The 16,192-nt window shown below is 44.3% G+C and overlaps 3 protein-coding genes across 5 annotated transcripts; 1 reads left to right on the top strand and 2 right to left on the bottom strand.

The window, feature by feature from the left end:
* Positions 1 to 337: 337 nt before the first annotated feature.
* LOC306753635 (polyubiquitin-C) lies at positions 338 to 2,722 on the bottom strand. The gene is made up of 2 exons (XM_079237526.1): positions 2,658 to 2,722; positions 338 to 2,092 (listed from the first exon to the last, which is right to left on the bottom strand). Exon 2 carries the CDS (start codon positions 2,082 to 2,084, stop codon positions 483 to 485), a length of 1,602 nt encoding a protein of 533 aa, XP_079093652.1. The 5' UTR covers positions 2,085 to 2,092; positions 2,658 to 2,722; the 3' UTR covers positions 338 to 482.
* Positions 2,723 to 4,530: 1,808 nt separating this feature from the next.
* Positions 4,531 to 6,212, top strand: cenpv (centromere protein V). Of its 3 annotated transcripts, none has more exons than XM_079237464.1 (6): positions 4,531 to 4,667; positions 4,803 to 4,929; positions 5,012 to 5,104; positions 5,251 to 5,320; positions 5,400 to 5,514; positions 5,789 to 6,212. In XM_079237464.1, the coding sequence occupies exons 3-6, from the start codon at positions 5,013 to 5,015 to the stop codon at positions 5,920 to 5,922; spliced, it is 411 nt and encodes a 136-aa protein (XP_079093590.1). In that variant the 5' UTR covers positions 4,531 to 4,667; positions 4,803 to 4,929; position 5,012; the 3' UTR covers positions 5,923 to 6,212. The 3 variants fall into 3 exon arrangements, with proteins under 3 accessions (XP_079093590.1, XP_079093591.1, XP_079093589.1); XM_079237465.1 differs by having other exon boundaries at positions 4,630 to 4,667; positions 4,806 to 4,929; XM_079237463.1 differs by lacking the exon at positions 4,531 to 4,667 and having other exon boundaries at positions 4,742 to 4,929.
* Positions 6,213 to 6,250: 38 nt separating this feature from the next.
* On the bottom strand, positions 6,251 to 16,001 carry pigl (phosphatidylinositol glycan anchor biosynthesis, class L; the record flags this gene model as incomplete). The annotated part of the gene is made up of 7 exons (XM_079237462.1): positions 6,251 to 6,400; positions 6,704 to 6,837; positions 8,024 to 8,055; positions 9,018 to 9,085; positions 10,284 to 10,374; positions 15,314 to 15,413; positions 15,743 to 16,001. 7 exons carry the CDS (start codon positions 15,999 to 16,001, stop codon positions 6,272 to 6,274), a joined length of 813 nt encoding a protein of 270 aa, XP_079093588.1. The 3' UTR covers positions 6,251 to 6,271.
* Between the last annotated feature and the right edge of the window lie 191 nt (positions 16,002 to 16,192).

Raw genomic sequence — 16,192 nt, 5'->3', positions numbered from 1 at the left:
AAAATGCATATATTAAGTTGAGTACTACTGCTTCCTTGTTATAACTTTTTTCAAGAAGACACCAAGTTGGTTCAGTCTCATGTATTTACCATTTATGCAACTTAGCAGTTTCTCAGGTAAACACCTCATGCTTAAAGCATTTATATATTCATTAAAAAAAAAAAAAAATGCACTAACTCCAGTACTGCTTTAATTGAGCAGTTTATAGTCACATCATTTATCATAAGAAATGGGAACAATGCCCTGCTATGTTACTACAGCAAAAAAATGCAGAGCTTGAGTTTCAATTATTGGTGACATTGTAGATATGCACTATAAATAAACACAAACAAGGAAATTCAGTTTCATTCTTTATTAACTTTGCAAACGTTTGGTCATGTAACGGTTAACACCTTTGTGTAACAACTTTTTAATACGGCATGTATAGCTTGTCATACATTGCACATTAACTAAATAAATTGAACAACGTGGAATCATTGACTTCACTGCCCTCCCCTCAGACGCAGGACAAGATGGAGGGTGGACTCCTTCTGGATGTTGTAGTCAGACAGGGTGCGGCCATCTTCCAGCTGTTTGCCGGCGAAGATCAGCCTCTGCTGATCTGGGGGAATGCCTTCCTTGTCCTGGATCTTGGCCTTCACGTTCTCGATGGTGTCGCTGGGCTCGACCTCCAGGGTGATGGTCTTGCCAGTGAGGGTCTTGACGAAGATCTGCATGCCTCCCCTCAGACGCAGGACAAGATGGAGGGTGGACTCCTTCTGGATGTTGTAGTCGGACAGGGTGCGGCCATCTTCCAGCTGTTTGCCGGCGAAGATCAGCCTCTGCTGGTCTGGGGGAATGCCTTCCTTGTCCTGGATCTTGGCCTTCACGTTCTCGATGGTGTCGCTGGGCTCGACCTCCAGGGTGATGGTCTTGCCAGTGAGGGTCTTGACGAAGATCTGCATGCCTCCCCTCAGACGCAGGACAAGATGGAGGGTGGACTCCTTCTGGATGTTGTAGTCGGACAGGGTGCGGCCATCTTCCAGCTGTTTGCCGGCGAAGATCAGCCTCTGCTGATCTGGGGGAATGCCTTCCTTGTCCTGGATCTTGGCCTTCACGTTCTCGATGGTGTCGCTGGGCTCGACCTCCAGGGTGATGGTCTTGCCAGTGAGGGTCTTGACGAAGATCTGCATGCCTCCCCTTAGACGCAGGACAAGATGGAGGGTGGACTCCTTCTGGATGTTATAGTCAGACAGGGTGCGGCCATCTTCCAGCTGTTTGCCGGCGAAGATCAGCCTCTGCTGGTCTGGGGGAATGCCTTCCTTGTCCTGGATCTTGGCCTTCACGTTCTCGATGGTATCGCTTGGCTCGACCTCGAGGGTGATGGTCTTGCCAGTGAGGGTCTTGACGAAGATCTGCATGCCTCCCCTCAGACGTAGGACAAGATGGAGGGTGGACTCCTTCTGGATGTTGTAGTCGGACAGGGTGCGGCCATCTTCCAGCTGTTTGCCGGCGAAGATCAGCCTCTGCTGATCTGGGGGAATGCCTTCCTTGTCCTGGATCTTGGCCTTCACGTTCTCGATGGTGTCGCTGGGCTCGACCTCTAGGGTGATGGTCTTGCCAGTAAGGGTCTTGACGAAGATCTGCATGCCTCCCCTCAGACGCAGGACAAGATGAAGGGTGGACTCCTTCTGGATGTTGTAGTCAGACAGGGTGCGGCCATCTTCCAGCTGCTTGCCGGCGAAGATCAGCCTCTGCTGGTCTGGGGGAATGCCTTCCTTGTCCTGGATCTTGGCCTTCACATTCTCGATGGTGTCGCTGGGCTCGACCTCTAGGGTGATGGTCTTGCCAGTAAGGGTCTTGACGAAGATCTGCATGCCTCCCCTCAGACGCAGGACAAGATGGAGGGTGGACTCCTTCTGGATGTTGTAGTCAGACAGGGTGCGGCCATCTTCCAGCTGCTTGCCGGCGAAGATCAGCCTCTGCTGGTCTGGGGGAATGCCTTCCTTGTCCTGGATCTTGGCCTTCACATTCTCGATGGTGTCGCTGGGCTCGACCTCGAGGGTGATGGTCTTGCCAGTGAGGGTCTTCACAAAGATCTGCATGTTTGTTCCTATGTAAAAGATATACAAAGTCAGGATTTAGTTAAAGAAGAAAAAAAAAAAAAAAAAAAAAAAAAAAAAAAAAAAATTGATGAAACAAGTAATTTATAATTAATTGTAAAACTCTTCGCTTGAATTAATTAAGATCAGTTTAAATTAGGATCACACGTTAATATATTAGAAGAGAATATTTATGTGACGCTATGAACCGTCAGCAGCCATTACGGTCCCAGCGCCATTTTGAGATCACAATGACCTCCCTTTTGTTCAGCTGAGGTAACTCGGTAATGGACGAAACTGGAAATGTTGAGTCACTGCTATAGCTAACATTAGCTTACCATTAACTCGACGAGGAACTAACCCGTAAGAAACCGATACAATTATACAAAACTAAATTAAACGGCTCGATTGTACCGCGGAGCTGTAACGTCCATTTGAGGCAGACTGACGTATTGTTAACGTCTGCGTCGAGTATCTTAGTCTTGGTCACCAAACAACGGCTAAAAACATCTACCGTAACAATAATTTAAACTGTAAAAATGATATACCCGGAAAATAAGAGAAAAGCGTACTTACTTTAAAGAAACGCAGTTAATACTTTGTCTTGCGCTTGCGTAATGGTGCTTCTTCTCGTCTTCCGCAGTAGAACTAAACCGCAGTTGCGACAACACTGTATTATATACCGGAGTCTGCATACGTCATCTGTCAATATCCGTCCGCATTTGAAAGTAGTTCCCACTGCTCCGAAACGCACTATTGCTTGGCGACAGTATTATTTTATTTAACAATCATAAGTTTACTCATAAACGTAAATATTTTATCAAAAACAATCAGATTGAAAACGATGTTTTGACATTTCTTACGTGGCGGACTAATATCTCATACGGATCCGGCTCTAGAATTTGCTAGAACGACCGTAGCAACAGAAACCGTCCCCGGCTGCTGATTGGACTGCAGGATTGTTTGTTTTATCAACGATTGGTTGATGTGTTCCAGTCAGTAAGGTTCGATGACTAAAGTGACATGGGGGTGTAAGACTGTGGGGTTATGAAACAGATGATTTCGACCCAAATACACAAGGTGATGATGATCGTGTAGCCTAGCACATGCATTGGCTTCCCTCTTTCTGTAAAACAGAATATCGTACTAATAATGTTATATTCTCATCTATGAACCCATCTGACTATGCATTTATATTATATTTATATTATATTATTATATTATTTATATATATACATTTATTATTATTTATATTTTTTGTATCCAACCTTAACACTACTGCATTTATGTACACCACTGCACATACTATGTTGATAAGCAGAATTAGCTGATGCTGGTTATATTGCAGGCACACAATTCTCTTGATCTAAATACTGAAACAAGTTATGTTTGAGACCCAGAGTGACCATATCTGCTATTTTTAAATATATACAAGTGTTCTGTCAAAGTATAAGGTAATCCGATTTGACAAGTGTGTCCACATTAGTCTGATAATATGTTCAAATTACATCAAAGTTGTTGTAGAGTGAGCGCATATCTGCTTATCAGAATGTACATGCTGTACAGAAAGTAGATTGTCAAGTCACCAGTCCTATGAAGAAGAAAAAAATGTGTCTGGCAGGAGTAAAGAAAGCACTCACAAGCACATTGTGTAAAAGTGGCAACACAATTCTCACAGTCATATAGCCTCTCTCAATGTTTTTTTTCCTTATGTATAGCCTTGTAGGCACAATTGTTATCCCTGTGGCTCAAGCTGAATAACTACTTCAGCTCATAGGAAGGAATGTAGTGATTGTTTTAGATTTGGTTTCCATCTTCCTTGTTATGTTTTGTTGTTGAGTATTTAATGACAAGATAACACTCATTTCCTTGTAAAGTTTTCAGGAAAGGGCTTGATCTTGTCCTCGTGAGCATTGAGTCTAAATGCCAGGCCTGGTGTCAACGCCCAGGTGAAACTGGTGAAATAGTAGTACAGCAAGTTCTTGTGATACGTGTCAGGCGTGAGGTGACCCAGCTCATTAAACACACATAGTATCTGAGATTTTGGTCCGTGGTCCCTTAAAAGTTGCTTTTGGGAACAAACACAGGACCCTGGCGAGATATTATAAAATGTTCATATACTGGCCAGTGATTTGTCTCAACACTTTCATCTCCCACCATTATTCCAGACAATTGCTACACTGTAAACTAAATGACATCAAAGAGCAAAAGCTCAGATGGTCTGTAGCCTTCTGGGATCCTATTTTTGGGGTCATAGATATGATACAGCTGGGAGAGTCCTAATATATGTATTTGGGTCACAGCATTCCCGTGCCCCACCCCCCCAGCACACGTGTCATATGACACCCAACTCGTGATGCACTATGCCAGTGCTTTCCAACACAAAACTGGGCGTCTGCAGGCTGAACTAGTTCAACCTCTGAGGAATGTGTTTGTGCAAGTCTGCTGTACTTTGCCCTGCCCCGTTGCTTGGAGTGATTATGAACAGCCTCAAAGTGTTCCAGTAAAAGCAATCTATCAAGCAGGGCATTGTCCTCGCTGATTACCGTGGAAGGTGATGTGGTGGCTCTCGGCATCAAAGTTGAGGTGCCCACGTTTGAATTTAATTGGCATATTCAATGATCACGTCAACAGCTGTGAATGGGTCAAAAGCCTAGAGGCCACTAATGTAAATGTCACCCGTGGTAGACTGTCTGATTGGGTTCATTGTGTTTTCTTCAGCAGGGTCATTGGAGCCATTTCGGGAGGAACGTTCAGTTCCACGTCAACAGCTTTCACAACGAACACGTCACCAGTTTCATCACATCAGACGCCCGGTCCTTCTCTTGTTCACGCCGACGTCACTGAAGTAAGGCCTATCATCCCAGAATAGTCCAATATGAACATATGTCTTCATCCTGATGGTTTGTTGTTTTCTTTGTACCCAAAAGGATGGATCTTGTGAAACACACGGGCGGCTGCCACTGTGGGGCTGTTAGATTTGAAGTCTCGAGTTCCCCGGACCTTCATGTTTTCCAGTGCAAGTACGGATATCATTTAAAATAAGATCAATTGGTAGTACATTTTTAAGTTTGGGTTCTTTCCATCACGTTGGAGAGACATCAAACAATACTTTGTCGCTTGTACACTCAGTGGCTCATCAATATAAAACTGATTTGTGTCTCTCCAGCTGCAGCATTTGCACAAAGAAACAAAACCATCATTTCATTGTCCCAAAAAATCTCTTCACACTCTTAAAGGTAGTAGACTCAAGCAAAAATAACATTTGATACAACCTTTGATACAAGTGAATAATTAGTATTTGTCTGATCTTTCCAGGGGTCCGATAATCTGACCACATACACCTTTAACACTCACGATGCCAAGCACACCTTCTGTAAAACCTGTGGAGTCCAAAGTTTCTACACGCCACGCTCCAACCCTGATGGATACGGTATGGCCGCAAACACAAGACAAGCACAACGTTCTCCTGTGTTGTAAACTTACATGCTGCTGTGTTTACTGCAAAACTAACCGCCTCCACTCTGCCGTATTGGTGTCACTTGAGAGAAAAAATGTTCTATAATGAATCACAGTGTTATCAGAAAACCTCCCTTATAAACCTCATATTTAGCATTTTTGAGCCATACGTTGTCAGTGAAATGTGCTGGTTTGTTGGAACATGTAAATGATGGAGCTGTCCTTTGTTGCTGGTGTGTTCTCTCCAGGCGTTGCTCCGCACTGTCTGGATCCAGGTACCGTCCGCAGTGTCACGGTGGAGCCGTTCGGTGGTGACAAGTGGGAAGAAAGCATGCAGGCTCACAAGAGCATCAGAGGCATGTCCAAACACTCAACTCAATAACACCACTGTGATGTGTGAATCAATATTTTTTTAATTATTGATCAGCAGTGTCACAGAAAAACGCTGGACGGTATTTTCAACATATGAAGGTGAAACAAAAGCTCAACTCATTCAAACCGTAGTGTTGTTTTTATACAGTGTAAAGACAATAAAGACATTTCTGGACCAACAAAACGAATAATTGTTATTTCAAAATTAGCTTCAGCTTTGTTCGTGGAAAGTTTCTCAGAAGTAGTACTGCAAAGGACTTTATTCACAGTGAGCGAAACGGCTCATCAGATTTGTAAACTAAATGCACTCCTACCACGGTAATCGAGGAGTTAGGCAGCAAGACACCGACAGTAACAGCTCAATAAATCTTCAGGTTCTTTGGTCCTTGTGGGATCATTTGGAACGTGTTGACGAACATGTAGCGCGAGAAGGTGATGTAGAGGTAACGAAACCACAGGAGCTGAGAGCGGTGGCAAAACATGGCATCCTGAAAAGAAAAGAAGGGTCGTCCGATGTGAGTGAAACCCTGTTACTGCCAGATCATAAACAACAGCCAATAGTGGTCAAAACATGTCTGCTGCTTAGTGTAAATGTGTTCATACCTTTTATATAAAAATATTAGCTTGATGAGACATATCCCCCAGCGCGGTGTCTCAGACTTACAAACTGTATCTCTTCCCCTGCTTCCTCAGCACATACACGGCCTACAGTTACTTGCACACGCCAGCGCACCCTCTAAAAGTAGACGGTGACCTTGTCGTGCCAACAAATTGTCCTTTTCCAGGCTTACTTTGGCTCGCCTGTAGTCCTGTGGGCCTACGATACAGCGGAGGCTTGAGGGCAGCAGCCAGCTGAAGGGGAGCTCCAGGAAGGAGAGGTACTTCCTGAAGAGGCCAACGGTCACCAGGGAGAGCAAACAGCAGTCTGGGAGGGCAGACAAGAGACCCAGTTAGCTGTTAATTTGTTATATATCAGGCCGTTGTATCAGTTTGTTCTATCTCAGATGTTTTTACCGTGAAGCAAACTCCTATCAGTCTCACAATAATACTACAATGTAATACTAGGCTTCTTTTTTTCTGCGCAGCATTTGCAGTTGCAGTTGTACGGCCCTCAACTATGACCTTTGTCGTGCAGCAAGAGTTTGTGGGGCTTAAAGCTGTCGGTAAGGAGCGGGGAGCACAGGTGATTATTACAAGATCAGTCGAACAGGTGACATGTGTATGCGTTGTAGTAAATAACCAGCGAGCGTCATTGATGACAGTCCTGCTGCTTTTAAGGTTTGCCCACTGCGAGGGCAAAAGAGGGCCAGGCCGCTCGAAAGACAAAGCGTGTGTTTGCTGTGGCCTCTGGACTCTGATGATAATATCTCCCCGACACTCAGCGGCACAGTGACGACGCCTCATTTATGATTAACTGCTCCAGCCTGCTGGGCCCGTTTCTTATCGCGCCGTCTACTCAAACTTTGATGTGGGTGTGATCTGTAACCGGCCAAATGATGAGCTTAGAGTCGGTTGGGGCATGTCGCTCTCCTCTCTGTCCTGCTTTTACTTTCACACTCCCGGAGGACGTCGTCACGAGCTGAAACTAAAAAGACCAATTGCTGTATGTTTTACATTTTTCCTCGACAGCAGATGTGCAAAGAGCCAGATGCACTGACTCTAACATCAGGAATGAAACCACCCTATGCAGTTTGAGGGGAAACATCCAACCGGCCTTGTGCTGCCACCAGCAGACCAAAATGTTTAGAGGAGACGCAATACTCATGCAGCCTATTTGAACAGCAGAGGGCGCTGTACATTAACCAAAGTAAAATAGTCGAGTCAGTGTTTACAGCATTTTCCAGTGTCCTCTAAGCACAGACTGGAGGGGCGGTGCTACTCATGTGAGGAAATCATTGTCTGCGCTAACTTTTTTTTTTTACCTGGCATATCTGGATATTCACATATCCAGTGGGAAACACTTTCAAACAGAATCCTGCGTACGATTTCTTTTACTTTTACTGACAACCTTTGTGAGCGTGACCAGTAAATCCAATCCCATCACACTTTGGTCACAAACGTTTAAAAAAAATATGAACTTCTTTAAAGTTTTCTTTTTGTGACACACCTACCATTGGGTACTTGTCCGGTGAAAGCGAGACGGCTGTAAGAGGAGAAAAGCAGAAAATGTCAAAGAGATACAACATCATACTGACCGGGTTTGGGTTGGCAACAGAAACGACCTTGGTTTGATGTTTCTACCTGCCAATATGGAACTGAGATTAGAGTTTTGGCTACCGTACGCTGATTACAACACAATGGGGTGAGAAGTCAGTGACTGTCAGCCCACAGAAAAGGCCATAAATTATTTATAATAATAATTATAATTTATAAAATCTTCTATAGTAACTCATCTTAAAATTTTGGTGGGAGTCCCGTTTTTCCTCCAAACTTGCCTTTCCGAATCCAATAGCTGATGACGAAAAAACTGAAACCCAACCACCCCGACAACAACCCATTGAGCTCGGCGAAACCAGCGCACGGCCCCTCTGGGATACCAGCCTGATGGGAATCATGAGATGTGATTCGCAGAGCTCATATCTTATCGACAGATGAGGCCCACGGACTGACAGAGGGCCGTGCAGGCTCATCGAGGGGAAAACACTGCGACTAACGCAGCAGGCAATTAAGGCGTCGGTGCAATATGGGGACCGCGACGTACCCTTCGCGGTGCAAAACCAACGGCCTAATGCATCTTGCTCGGTTGGCCTCTCCAAACCAGAGCTGCCCTCCCACCTCACCACTTCAGGGACAGGATTTACTGCTGCTCTCTGGGAGCAGAGCCGAGTGCCTCTGAGGACTCTGTTTGGACGACCTCTCAGCTATGTAACAGGCCGATTCTAAAAAACACAGTGTGTGTGTGTGTGTGTGTCTTTGTGGGGAAACATTTGGAAAGATGGCTGTTTTCCTGGACTCTGTTTTACGATTGTGGAGTGGGATGGTTTCTGTGTGTATGTGTAAGCCACATAATATCCCCGAGGATAGCATCTTTAAATTGAGGGATTTCAAATAATACAATTAAAATGTGTTTTTCCTGATGGTAAAGCCTTGAAGTTCAGTGAGTACCTGACAGCTTTATGGATGGCTGTGTGATTGGCATGGCCGCTCACTCCGCTCCCATCGAAGGTCAGCACCTGAAACAACAAAATATCTCACTGTGTGGGTGAAAAGCCAGAACCTGGGTATCTAAAAGTGAATTTAAATAAACGGAGGCAGAAGATTTTTCTTGGGTTAGTGGAAGGGTTTTCTGTGCCTAACTGTGGAGCTCCTTGGCAGCCGACAACTGATATTTAAAAGCCTTTTTTCCTCTTCACCCTGTGCGCATGCTTGCACAGCAGAGGAAGCAAGTGAAAAAAGAAAGAAAAAATCAGGTCAAAGGGAAAGAACGAGTGCTTGACTACAGACTTGGCATTTGTTATGCTCAGGCGTATTCTACCATGACTATGTCGTTGCAATCAAGCCTAGGTTTGAGCTCCCAACCACATATTATAATTAACAAGTGAACTTTCTCCTCATTCTTGCTGGCTTGTAAATGGAAAAGCAAGGGAATGGCACGGTGTCCGACCAAGGAAACAAGTTATTCACTTTAAGGAAGCAGGAAGAGTGAACCACTTTTTAAAATTTTTTATCTACATGTTTATCTCTGCGTGTTTTTGCTGAATGTATTTGTGAGATAAGACATGTTCATTTGGCTTACTTCTTGGTCTCAAAGCATTTTTTTGCTACTCAGCCTGACAGGAAGGGAGGAGACGGTGTGTTTGTTTGTCGTCTTTGATAACAAGAAGAGATCAACAACAACAGCACAGCAGAACAGCCAGCTGTGTGAAATCATCTTCCCTAAAGAACTGTGGGTTGCTGTTTTTGTGGGTTAGTTTTTTTTGCCCCCAAGCTGCTGTGCTTTCTGTTCGTCAGAGCGCTTGACTATATTTGCGGTTGTTGAGCGAATACAATTTCTTTGACTCTAAATGAACCACATTCCCATTAGCTAATAATGTGGATCTGCACCGGAGGAAGATAACAATCTCTGTGTAAACACCGAAATTGAGCACAAACTTTCCGCTGCAGCAGAGGCCATGTCCCCTCGTTTTGAAGGGAGGTTCAGTCTGAGTTGGACAAAAAAAAAAAAAACACTGGCTGACAGTCTCTTATTGTGCAGACCACAGTGAAACTGGGATAATGAGCGAGAGAGCTGTGGTGCCACGACGTAAAACACTGAACTACACAATACATTGTGTGTTATTGTAGGAAATTGTGCGTTAATATCAAACAGGAAATTAGAGGAAAAAAACGATTGTTTGTAAAGGCACAAATTCAGCGCGGAGCTGAGCATACCATGTTGAAGGAGTGAGCCCTCATGTGCTGCACGATTATAGAGGAGACCAGTGAGACGCTCCATTCTGCTTCGGGGTCGTCTGGAAGCTTTCTGAAGGGGCAAAACAACAAAGGGGTCGGTTATCTATCAAGTATTGCACCCGTGTTTTACTTAAAGTCCATTCTACACAACGTAAAGCAGCACGTCGGTTGTTTCTTAAGCCGAGCAGGCCCAGATTCCTTCCCGAGCACCAGATTTCTGCAGTGCAGATTTAACCCAGCGTTTGAACATGGGCTGTTATAAAATGCAAACACAAGGGAGTTGTGGGAAGCCTGTGAGGGATGAAGGGTCGGACGGCCCTTAGCACCGTCTTCATCTGAAACTACAGCCTGGAGACAACATAGAGAGTACACATCAAACATCCCACTTGGCCAACTCAAGCTCTTGGCCTGCTAAACTTGCATGGACTCCCCCCTTCTTTTTTTTTGGCACAAATACTAACATTTTTTTCTTCTCAAAGGCACTGCTTTGTACGGTAGTTCAACGTCCCCCTTGCACTCAAGAGAAACCAGCTCCAAAAAAAAGTGCTTAAAAACATAACCTCACTCACATGTGATTGAGCCAACACAGTTCACATACAAATAAGGTCCTGTGGGTTGCATTGGAAGTGGAGCGGATCCAGTTTGTTCACCAGCTATGACCACTCAAATTTATGTTGATCAGAAACACAGGCAACAAAGGAAACTGACTCGACTGCACAGTTTGAAACACTAAACTGTGGTCTGACAATGACGTGATGCGTTGTTGTACACTCAGGGGAACACATGGTGGCGTGACAGTGCATCCATATACACATATATATATATATATATATATATATATATATATATATATATATATATATATATATATATATATATAAAGTGGGGGTAGGTGTGTGTGGGGGTGTGTGTGTGTGTCAACAGTTGTTCCCCTCCCCTTCGTCGCTAACAATGAGCCAGGACAGTTGAGCTGGGAGAGGGAAGTGATGGATTAGGCTACAAATCTATTGGGCTGCCGGTGATGTGAGGGTCAGGCTTTGGTGTGAGGGACGGGGGTCCGCCATGTCACAGGGAGGAGGGGTGGGGGAGGGGGTCAGAGATAGTTTAAAACGGTCTTTCATAGAGTGAATGGACTGCTGTGACACCAGTGACATGTTGTAAGGAGTATGTGTGTGTGTGTGTGTGTGTGTGTGTGTTTCTGTTTGAAGGTACGGTGGCACAGTCAAATGGAATCTAAACCAATGTTAAACGTGGCCTCCATTAACAAAACACAAGCTCATTGTCCTAATGTGTCTGCTTTTGGTTGAAGGCTCATAAAAACAAGAAGAGGATCTTGTGAGGATTTGGCAAAAGCGCATGCATATTACGTATGTACACTCACGCACTATGAAGCTTATTCCCCCCTCACTGTTTGTATTTATTCATGTTTTATTTGAGAAATGTTGCCTTGTGGTTCGACAACCGCAGCTCAGCACAAGCCTGCAGCCTGGGAGGGGGAGGAGGGGAAAAGTAAAGGAAAATGAACAAAAGACACCTGACCTTTTATAAGCAGGATGTGTCAGCTTCGCCATGGTAACAGTGGGAAATGTCCTAAAGTAACCTCCCCAACTCTCCCTTTTGTAGCTTTGCATGTGGATGTTTAATTGCTTGCAGGCAGCATCTGTATGCAGTTGTTGAACTTTGGCCCAGTAAGGGGATTCAATGTATGTGTGTGTGTGTGTGTGTGTGTGTGTGTGTGTGTGTGTGTGTGTGTGTGCGTTAAAGAGGGCTTGTTTAGTCTGGTCACATGGCCCACAGGCTTGTGAAACTGCCAGACTCCGGTCCATACAGTCAGATTGTATGTCCTGCCTGGAACGACAGACATGCCACTACAAACTGACAGTACGCCCACAATGTCACACTGTAATAAGGCAGTTACAACCGTAGTAACTACACTAATAGACACGCATGATGTTTCACAGTGATCGCAGTTTTTTTGTTTTATATTCACTCATGTTGAGGTAATAAAGTGTCATGAAAACAATCATGGAAATATTGCTGTTAACCATGGAGATAATGCTTTTAGTGGAGAGAGAGAGAGTGATCTAATGTGACACAGTGACAGTCCGCTGCTCGGCATAATAGAAAGGCAACTGTTTGACTATGCGGAGGCCAGCGTGGGACAAATGTATCGAGGATAAAAGCACAGCTGGAGGTCAGCAGCGAGGGCTGGAACATCCCACCGTTATTTACTGCGCCCTGCCATGCGCTTATAAATTGGCTCGGCTACTTTTTCTTCTTCCCCTGGATCAATGTATATTTAAAGCCTGTGCTTTATATGATACGGTGTTACTGCAGCGAGCACGGCATCCCCCTCCAGAAAACTAGTGCTGAGCTCTTTGTTTACGTACAAGCAGAGAATTACACTAATCCAATTGAAAAAACTAAAGCTTTCAGTTTGTGATTTCTCTTCTGTGGTAAAGATTGTTTTTTTTAAGAAAATAAACTCAATCTGAAGTTTGACAGCAGGAACGGAGTCAGATTCAAGTTTGAAAGAGAGGAGATGGGCGAGCTAAAGAGTTGTGTCACTCCAGACTGATAATGCAGTGAAGAAGCGGTCGGATTTGTGCAGTGAGCAGCTATAATCGAGTCCAGGGAGCAGACAGAGGTCAAGCCAGAGCAAGTGGAGAGGCAGCGGAGCGCGCTCAGATCGAGCTTGATCACAAAGGCCCCAACATGCACTGGGGCCCCAGATACTGTCTACACAGCTGTCCTATTCAGTGAGCGTTAAAGGGAAAAATCCTGTTTTAAAACCGAATTCACGTGTGCCTAGCTGTTGATTCCGCGGGCTACAGTTGTGAGTGGTCCAGTGGCTCCATCACACGACCCAGATGAATCAGATGATGCCACAGCCCATACTGCAAAAAATAAATAACATACTGGCATACATCTAGTCTGGCACTGACTGCTTTATTTTTTCTTATTTCTAGTGCAGTTTAAAATACAATAGCTCGACGTCACATCACCTATTAAGACAATGTCGGCCTTCACTGGCGCATCTTGACGTGTTGCAGCCCACTGTGGCTCATTGGAATGGTATGAAACCATTAGCAGGGTGTGTATCGCGTCACGTGCGTCCTCATGCACAAGATTTTAAGAAGAAAGAATTTGAAACGTCACTGCGAGACCAAATGACTCCTCACAATGGGTTTTATGCAAAACTGTTGCGAACAAGCGAACTGAAGTTAAACGTAGTGTACAGTGACACGTGTCACGGCTGACTTTCTGAGGTATAGCACACATCCTGGTTTATGTTTGCATTACAGAGAAATATAAATACCCAGTGTGGCATAAACTGTTGCCAAATCACGAAATCTGAGTATCTGTTCCAGGTTTGAAAATGACCAGTGAGAAAAACAGGGAGAGGGCAAGCCATTGGGTGTACATCTGCACATACGTGGGCAGAGAAAGGTGAGGAGCAAAGCCAAAATGTGGCGAGCCATGTACAGACACACAAGGAGGAAAAACTGTTAAGAATGACCTACATTATCATTACCAAAATGTATCCCACAGTCCTTGGCAGTTGGCTTCAGCAGACATGGACAAGAGGAAGAAGAGAAGGAAGAGGTGGAGGAGGAGTGGAACAGAGTGAGAGAGAGAAAGCAACGAGAGAGAGAGAGAGAGAGGGAGAGAGCTTGGTTGGGAGTGAGCGGGGCTCTCAAAGTGCTGATTAGGTGCGTGTGTGTTTTGAGCAAACAACAGAATACACAGAAAGGGAAAATGGGCTAAACTCCAGTTCAGCAGAAGTGCAGACAGCCCCGAGATCAAAGTTCAGCTATATTCTGTGTGCACAAGATGATAAAATTGCGCGCGCACGCGCATACGCGCGCACACACACACACACACACACACACACACACACACACACACACACACACACACACACACACACACACACACACAGCCAGTTTATTACTGTGAGTTCCAGGTTGGTCCCAGAGTCCATGCAGGTCTCCTGGTGAGCCAACATGTAGAGACTCACATGTAGGCAGCCCCAAAGTTCTTAGAAACTCAAAACATTTTCAAGTGAAGCTGCAGGCTTGATCCACTAGGGGAAAAAGAAGAAGAAAAATCCCCCCTTTTCAACATCACCTTTTACCACTACGCTCTCTGTAACTTGACCTCGCCAATAGGCAGAGCCAGGAGACGGAAAGTCCTACAGCTGCATCAACAGAAAAACACAGAAGAAGAGCAAGTTCCCCGAGAATTTGGCCGACAACACTATTCACAGTTCTGGCTTCCGGTTCTGCTCACCGCTTTGACTGTGAAATGGTAATGGTCACGAGTGAAGACTGTTTTAACTCGGAGGCATTTACAGCCGCGCCGAAAGAACTACAGCTGTTTCTGCACATCTTTTACTGCATTCCTCGGTGCTCAGTGAAGTGATGAAAAAAAAAGTCTGATTTTCATATTTTTACCGTCAACAAAGTTGGAATATTTTTTTTGCCACCAAGCAAAATATTGTAGGCATAGATATGCTTAAACGTTAACCAATACAAGAAACACTTTGGTATGTGATCCTTAAACAATGACCATGGCAGTCTGAGGCCTGTTTTCAGCAAATCTTAGCTAACCGGCTAAGAATGTATTTGGGAAGCACAAACATATTTAATAAGGTAGTGAAGAGGGGAAAAAAGTAATTCAATTCATCGGCAATTACCTTACCAAGAAATGAGACTACTCAGCCCTATAGTCACCCAGATGCACCCAATTTTCCCTTGAGAGATCATTGACACCGTATAATCCACCGTGACTACCAAAACCAACAAACAGCCCAGTGCAAACATTACAGGTGAAATCAAATGTCGTTCCATGAAGGACAACTTTCTTTCTTTTTTTAACTAAATTGTGAAATAAGTAAGTAAACAAAAGAAACATAGTTTAAGATTGATTGAATTTCTATACTTTTCATAGGTAGATACACAAATAGATGTTTGTATTGTATGTTGTGTATTTAGACGGCTGCTTACTTATGGTCTACTACGGTGATTCTGGAGTCTGGTATCCCCAACACGGCACAGCTGTTGATAAGTTCTTGTTTGCGCTGAGCTCCTTGCTTGTAGTAGTTTCCTGTACATATTTGGAGAACAAGTTAGGCTAGAGATGCCGTAATGACAGGAGGATTGAAATGTTAGTCTAAATGATGTCTGGGTGAAACATTAACAATGATTTTTGAAACATCATATGCTCATTAACCATGTAAAATGATCCTCTTACATCAGTTAAGTTGGATCTAAATGAAAATACAGGGATGCACAGATGTGATTTATGTATAATATATTTTTTGCAAACTATCTTCTGTTAATTCACCTGGTAAGTAAAGCGTGTATGAAAGCGTGCTGAAGTTGGCCAGCAGTAAGCCACACGTGTGTAAACGACAATGTGCTGTCACACCATACCTTCAGATAAACACAGCAAATGAACGTTGGCCTTTAATTCAACGAGTCGTATGATCGTTGGCGCGAAGAACATACATTCATCATCCGGATGCGCAGTTACAACCAGCGCGCTGACGTTGTCGCCGTTTATTTCTCGGCCTGATAAAACATTCACGACACGGCTCAACGACTTCACCAGAGTTCGCCGATGTCGATAGTAAATGCATTTTATCCAAATGAGATAGGTTAAAACTATGAAGACGACGAGGTAAACACTCATTATTTTGACCGTTACCGTAAATAATCCGTGTGGAAACAAAAGCCTCACATGGAAATGGTTCCACGTGTAAAAACACATCTACAGTCTGTCTGATGACCTGACGCTACCCCGTCTTTAACGAATGAATCAATAAAGTATTACAAATCAGTCCAATAGCTGCTATGTTTAGGCCCACAATAGTGTGTTTAAAT

This window comes from Taurulus bubalis, assembly GCF_910589615.1.
Source record: "Taurulus bubalis genome assembly, chromosome: 2".
Lineage (NCBI taxonomy): Eukaryota > Metazoa > Chordata > Actinopteri > Perciformes > Cottidae > Taurulus > Taurulus bubalis.
This window is presented reverse-complemented; position numbering and strand designations above follow the sequence as displayed.

Excerpts from the sequence above, each read along its gene's own strand:
- LOC306753635 (XM_079237526.1), bottom strand. The coding sequence starts at position 2,084 with ATGCAGATCTTTGTGAAGACCCTCACTGGCAAGACCATCACCCTCGAG.
- cenpv (XM_079237463.1), top strand. The coding sequence starts at position 4,754 with ATGTCACCCGTGGTAGACTGTCTGATTGGGTTCATTGTGTTTTCTTCA. Across the intron at positions 4,930-5,011 it reads TTCACGCCGACGTCACTGAA|GATGGATCTTGTGAAACACA; the intron begins GTAAGGCCTATC and ends TGTACCCAAAAG. Across the intron at positions 5,105-5,250 it reads CTTCATGTTTTCCAGTGCAA|CTGCAGCATTTGCACAAAGA; the intron begins GTACGGATATCA and ends GTGTCTCTCCAG.